Source organism: Rana temporaria, assembly GCF_905171775.1.
Source record: "Rana temporaria chromosome 4 unlocalized genomic scaffold, aRanTem1.1 chr4yy, whole genome shotgun sequence".
NCBI lineage: Eukaryota > Metazoa > Chordata > Amphibia > Anura > Ranidae > Rana > Rana temporaria.
The window spans coordinates 90,001-97,500 of NW_024404462.1; the positions used below are offsets into that span (position 1 = coordinate 90,001).

Genomic DNA, 7,500 nt, shown 5'->3' on the forward strand with positions numbered 1-7,500 from the left:
TCCCCCCACCGTCATACATGGAGAACACCATCCCCCACTGTCATACATGGAGGACACCATCCCCCACCGTCATCCATGGAAAACACCATCCCCCACCGTCATCCATGGAGAACACCATCCCCCCCACCGTCATACATGGAGAACACCATCCCCCCACCGTCATCCATGGAGAACACCATCCCCCACCGTCATACATGGAGAACACCATCCCCCACCGTCATCCATGGAGAACACCATCCCCCCACCGTCATACATGGAGAACACCATCCCCCCACCGTCATCCATGGAGAACACCATCCCCCACCGTCATACATGGAGAACACCATCCCCCCACCGTCATCCATGGAGAACACCATCCCCCACCGTCATACATGGAGAACACCATCCCCCACCGTCATCCATGGAGAACACCATCCCCCACCGTCATACATGGAGAACACCATCCCCCACCGTCATCCGTGGAGAACACCATCCCCCCACCGTCATCCATGGAGAACACCATCCCCCACCGTCATACATGGAGAACACCATCCCCCACCGTCATCCATGGAGAACACCATCCCCCACCGTCATACATGGAGAACACCATCCCCCACCGTCATCCATGGAGGGGGAAACATTCTGCTAAGGGGACAGGACAACTTCACCCCATCAAAGGGATGATGGGCGGGGCCAAGTACCATCAAATCTTGGATGAGAACCTCCTTCCCTCGGACAGAACACTGAAGATGGGTGGGGGACGGGTCTTCCAGCATGACAATGACCCAAAACACACGGCCAAGGCAACAGAGGAGGGGCTCAAGAATAAGCACATGAAGGTCCTGGAGTGGCCTAGCCAGTCTCCAGACCTTAATCCCATAGAAAATATGTGGAGGAGCTGAAGGTTGGAGTGACCAAACGTCAGCCTGGAAACCTTCATGACTTGGAGAGGAGAAAATCCCTCCTGAGATGTGAGAACCTGGAGGCCAACTCCAAGAAACATCTGACCTCTGTGACCCCCAACAAGGAACCTCCCCCAACTACTAAGGAACCTCTGACCTCTGCTTCCCAACAAGGAACAACCCCCAACTACTAAGGAACCTCCCCCAACTACTAAGGAACCTCCCCCAACTACTAAGGAACCTCTCCCAACTACTAAGGAACCTCCCCCAACTACTAAGGAACCTCCCCCAACTACTAAGGAACCTCCCCCAACTACTAAGGAACCTCCCCCAACTACTAAGGAACCTCCCCCAACTACTAAGGAACCTCCCCCAACTACTAAGGAACCTCCCCCAACTACTAAGGAACCTCCCCCAACTACTAAGGAACCTCCCCCAACTCCAAGAAACGTCTGACCTCTGTGACCCCCAACAAGGGATTCTCCACCAATCACAAGTCACGTTCTGTGAGGGGTTCACATACTTATTCCACTCATTAAATACAAATCCATTTATAACTTTTATGAAATGTGATTTTCTGGATATTTTTGTTATAATAATCCGACCAATAAAATGATAGAGACCGATCGTTTCTTTGTCACAGAATCAGCCGCCGATCATGCGCGTCAAGGGCTTCGAATTCAAAGATCTTCATAGAATTTTTTCGGTTGGATAGCGGAGGAGGAAGCGGCGTCCTTACCGTGTTTGGGCGGGCACTGAAAATACTGGACTCCGCCCACACTTCCATCATTCTTTCCTTCGGATTCGTCAATTTCAATGCCAGCCCATTGGCCGGTGGCAAACTGGGTGGAGCCACAGAACCTCAGAGTGCCGACCTATAGGAGGAGAGCGACAGCGCCAAGGTGAGGATTTCCCGAGCTCATTAATAAACAGATCTTATTTTTTCTAATTGTTGCTTTTAATCCAAATAAGAATATGAAAAAAAAATAAAAAAATAAACAGCAAACTCTGCGAGTTCATCCAATAGCAGCGTGGGTGTATTACCCCCCAAATCCCAACAGAGTCCACAAAGAGAGAGGAAGGGAGGAGATTACATTTACCGGGTTTACATTTCAACAGTTACTTCCTGGTTTCTGGCCTAGGCCACAATGATGTCATACATCCCAGGAAGGGGAGGGGTTCTCAGCTAAGCACACCCTCCTGCCTGCATGCCTGAGCTAAGGGCAGATGGATTCCAGGATACTCATGCACATGGGAGGAGTATTGGGAGGAGCCTGTGCTACTCATGCCCGTGGGGAGGAGCCTGTGATACTCATGTACATGGGGAGGAGCCTGTGATACTCATGAACATGGGATGTTTTCCTTTTTAATAAATTTGCAAAGATTTCAAAACAATCTTCTCTCTTGTTGTCATTATCGGGGATGTTTGTAGAATTTTGAGGAAAATAATGAATTTATTCCTTTTTGGAATAAGGCTGAAATATAACAAAATGTGGGAAAAGTGAAGCTCTGTGAATACTTTCTGGATGCATTGTGTGTGTATATATATCATAGAATATCACTTTTTTTTTGCACTAAATTTCCAAATTATCACAGCAAAATACTTGAAAAATAAATAAATAAAACAAAAAAAACAGCACTTGCACACCTGAGCCCGGATTCAGAAAGATGAGCGCCGTAAATTTGGGCGCAAGTTCCGTATGCAGAAAGAACTTGCGCCCTTAGTTACGACGGTGTAACGTATGTGTGGCAGCGTAAGCTCGCCAAATTCAAATGGAGATGTTGTGGGCGTGTTTTATTAAAATTTCACTTGACCCCGCGTATTTGACTTTTTTTTGTGAACGGCGCAAAGCCTCATTGGTATCAACGTGAACGTAAATGACGTGCAGCCCTATTCGCGAACGACTTACGCAAACGACGTAAAATCTAGGCGTCACGTATTTAACCTTTATTGTAAAATGAAGTCTCCATACACACTAGGGCTGCGCATCTTCACCGGTCTCACGATTCGATGCGATTACGATTATCAAGTCCACGATTCGATTCGATTCGATTCCGCGATGCATCACGATGCATCACGATTGCAGCGCAAGTGCGCATGGCTTTCATCAAAAAAAATTTAAGTACTCCATTTTTTTTTCTATCTGTTTAAAAAAAAAACACACACTAACACTTCCTGCATGTAGCAAAGTCTAAACACAGCAGACATGCTACAGGAGACGGTCAGAGACTGCAGACATGCTACAGGAGACGGTCAGAGACTGCAGACATGCTACAGGAGACGGTCAGAGACTGCAGACATGCTACAGGAGACGGTCAGAGACTGCAGACATGCTACAGGAGACGGTCAGAGACTGCAGACATGCTACAGGAGACGATCAGAGACTGCAGACATGCTACAGGAGACGGTCAGAGACTGCAGACATGCTACAGGAGACGGTCAGAGACTGCAGACATGCTACAGGAGACGGTCAGAGACTGCAGACATGCTACAGGAGACGGTCAGAGACTGCAGACATGCTACAGGAGACGGTCAGAGACTGCAGACATGCTACAGGAGACGGTCAGAGACTGCAGACATGCTACAGGAGATGATCAGAGACTGCAGACATGCTACAGGAGACGGTCAGAGACTGCAGACATGGTACAAGAGACGGTCAGGGACTGCAGACATGCTACAGGAGACAGTCAGAGACTGCAGACATGCTACAGAAGATGGTCAGGGACTGCAGACATGGTACAAGAGACGGTCAGGGACTGCAGACATGGTACAAGAGACGGTCAGGGACTGCAGACATGGTACAAGAGACGGTCAGGGACTGCAGACATGGTACAAGAGACGGTCAGCAGGTAAATATGATATATTTTTTATATTAAAGGAAAAAATAATACCCTTTAGTCTTTTGGCAGCAACTTGGATAGTAAACAGGTCAACATCAGTGCAAAAAAAAAGAAAAGGGAAGACATTCCAATCAGTAAGAAATAATATACTGCTTGCAGATCACTGCATGTTTCCAGAGGGGAGAAGTGATAGGGAAATCTTTGGAAGAAATTAGACGGAAAAAGAGTGTGCACTGTGCAGCCCCCAATGTGAGTCAGCGCTCAATGGGTTAAGACCAGAATGAAGTCAATCAATTAGTGGCAGTAATAAAGAAAAACAAAGTTTATTTGATAAAACCCATGGAGGGACTGGACCAGTACATGTTTATAGGTAATAGGAATGATCAAAAAGATCCTACGGTATCACAGGAGTTTTGTTTAGCATGTCACTTTTCCCAGTTGGTGTTCAGTTTACATCAATTCATTAGCACTGGTGAAACATTTTTTTTTTCAGCCCCCAATGTGTTAGGCACACAGACAGTATACACTGGATGGGGGGGGGGGGGGGGGGGGGGATATGCCACTTCTCTGCACTCACCCCTCACATAAATTAAGCAGACTGACAGACTTATCTCACCTCCGGAGCACTCCTACCATCCCCCCTCCTCACAGCTTGTTTTCTGAAGCCGACGCTATTCCTTATTCCACGTGTGATAAGACAGCTGCAGTAATCTGTCTCACAGCTCCGTGCAGTGACCTGCGCCAGCCCATCGGGGAGATGCCCGTGTCACTCCACACAGGTACACATCCTGAGAAGGGGGAGAGCGTGGGTGAGGGGCCGGGCAGAATACTTATTAGGCTACATCCTCTAATAAGGGGAACGGCACCAGGCGCAGCCAGCCGGTCACTGGTCTGTCATGACCGGAAAAGATGCTGCTGTGCGGGCGAGGGGGAGGAGCTAGAATGACGTCATTCATAATCGATTAGGCTGCATACCCGCATCGATGCCGAATCGGGACAGGCATAATCGCGATGCATCGATCATTTTCAACACCCCTAATACACACACACGGGAGGGGGGGGGGGGGCGTTGTAAAACGTTGGATGTGAGGATCCTACAAAAAAAAACACAATCGGGTTAAATTGCCGCACTTCCTCTAGTACATTTGGTTCCATACATCACCATCGCCATCTAGTGGTCACAATGCTTTACGGTATTTCTGGAAAAATAAATCCGTACATTGCGGCCAACAGGGTCGCGGTAACGATAATGATAAAGGAACATATTAGAGAAAATACGGCAACTTCTGTCCCGATTGTGTAAAAGTCTCTCAGTGCCGTGAAGAGAACATTAAATTAAAAAAACATTTAAAAACAAATTGTTTTAATAAAAAACTGTTCCAGAGAGATTAAAATAATATCTAGAAAACACATTTCATAAAAGTTATAAATTGATTTGCATTTTAATGAGTGGAATAAGTATGTGAACCCCTTACAGAACGTGACTTGTGATTGGTGGAGAATTCCTTGTTGGTGATCACAGAGGCGTTTTCTTGGAGTTGGCCTCCAGGTTCTCACATCTCAGGAGGGATTTTCTCCTCTCCGAGTGATGAAGGTTTCCAGGCTGACGTTTGGTAACTCGAACCTTCAGCTCCCTCCACATATTTTCTATGAGATTAAGGTCTGGAGACTGGCTAGGCCATTCCAGGACCTTTATGTGCTTCTTCTTGAGCCTCTCCTTTGTTGCCTTGGCCGTGTGTTTTGGGTCATTGTCAGTGACAGCGCCGCCCTCCCAAAGGTACCCCCAGTGACTGGCCCTTTAAGTGTGTGGAGGGTGCCGGACACACAGCTGCTATGGGAAGCATGACGCGTTTGTAATCACGTGACGACAAACAAGAAGCTCTATTGGCTTCATTTAGAAAGTCCTCGGGGCGCTGAGCTCTGCGCCCAGAACACTCCCTCTATAGGTCTATATCATTGTCCCCTGCTGTGGTGTGTGAATGGCGGGTCCCGCGCCTTCACTTCCAGGTTCTCGGACTCATCATAGGCCGTCCGAAGGTGTAGGACGGGCAACTTTTACTGCAAGAGCTGCGAGTACGAGAAAACCTGCTGTAAAGGGGGAGGCAGACAGGGACACCTGCTGTAAAGGGGGGGGCTCTGATGGGGACACCTGCAGTAAGGGGGGCCTCTGATGGGGACACCTGCTGTAAAAGGGGGAGGCCGACGGGGACACCTGCTGTAAAAGGGGGAGGCCGACGGGGACACCTGCTGTAAAAGGGGCAGGCCGACGGGGACACCTGCTGTAAAAGGGGCAGGCCGACGGGGACACCTGCTGTAAGGAAGGGCTCTGATGGGGACCTTAGCGGAGAAGACCCGGAGAGGGAAGAAGAACCGGCAGAGGCAGAAGAGCCGGAAAGGGGAGAAGAGGTCAGAAGAGACCCCCGGAGCCGCCTAATAAATGACTTTAAAAACCTGTGTACTGCGTTTTATTTTTGACTCTTTTTTTTTTTAGGTGAATGGGTCGAGGTACAATGTACCCCATACTCATTCGAATAGGGTGGGGGGGCTTCCAGATTCTGAAAAGCCCTCCCCCAGCAGACCTCGACAACCAACATCCAGGGTTGTCGGGAAGAGGCCCTTGTCCCCATCAACATGGGGGCAAAGTGCTTTGGAGTGGGGGGTGCAGGGCCCTCCTGCCTTAAAGCAAATGTTAAGGGCATGTGGCCTGGTATGGTTCGGAGGGGGGGGGGGCGCTGCATGCTCAGATAAGTGTCTGGTATGGATTTTTGGGGGGGGGGGCCCACGCTGTTATTTGGGAGGGGTCCCCCCTAAAAATCCATACCAGTGCAAAGGGCCTGGTATGCTCTTGGAGGGGGAACCAACGCCATTTTTTTTTTTCCCCATTTGGCGTGGGGTCCCCCTTCAAGATCCCAGAGGACGGTGATCCAATGGGCTGAAGTCGGATCAGTGGAGAGGACGGCGATCCAACGGGCTGAAGTCGGATCGGTGGAGAGGACGGCGATCCAATGGGCTGAAGTCGGATCAGTGGAGAGGACGGCGATCCAATGGGCTGAAGTCGGATCCGTGGAGAGGACGGCGATCCAATGGACTGAAGTCGGATCAGTGGAGAGGACGGCGATCCAATGGGCTGAAGTCGGATCAGTGGAGAGGACGGCGATCCAATGGACTGAAGTCGGATCAGTGGAGAGGACGGCGATCCAATGGGCTGAAGTCGGATCAGTGGAGAGGACGGCGATCCAATGGGCTGAAGTCGGATCAGTGGAGAGGACGGCGATCCAATGGACTGAAGTCGGATCAGTGGAGAGGACGGCGATCCAATGGGCTGAAGTCGGATCAGTGGAGAGGACGGCGATCCAATGGGCTGAAGTCGGATCAGTGGAGAGGACAGCGATCCAATGGACTGAAGTCGGATCAGTGGAGAGGACGGCGATCCAATGGGCTGAAGTCGGATCAGTGGAGAGGACGACGATCCAATGGGCTGAAGTCGGATCAGTGGAGAGGACGGCGATCCAATGGACTGAAGTCGGATCGGTGGAGAGGATGGCGATCCAACGGGCTGAAGTCGGATCAGTGGAGAGGACGGCGATCCAATGGGCTGAAGTCGGATCAGTGGAGAGGACGACGATCCAATGGGCTGAAGTCGGATCAGTGGAGAGGACGGCGATCCAATGGACTGAAGTCGGATCGGTGGAGAGGACGGCGATCCAACGGGCTGAAGTCGGATCGGTGGAGAGGACGGCGATCCAATGGGCTGAAGTCGGATCAGTGGAGAGGACGG

At 50.1% G+C, this 7,500-nt stretch overlaps 1 protein-coding gene across 2 annotated transcripts in view; it reads right to left on the reverse strand.

The window, feature by feature from the left end:
* CLIP4 (CAP-Gly domain containing linker protein family member 4) overlaps window positions 1–7,500 on the reverse strand; it is an 89,074-nt gene that overhangs the window by 40,045 nt on the left and 41,529 nt on the right. For both annotated transcript variants that reach the window (XM_040334329.1, XM_040334330.1), the window contains exon 7: window positions 1,621–1,756. In XM_040334329.1, coding sequence (XP_040190263.1) covers window positions 1,621–1,756 — 136 coding nt within the window. The remainder of the gene's footprint in view (window positions 1–1,620; window positions 1,757–7,500) is intronic.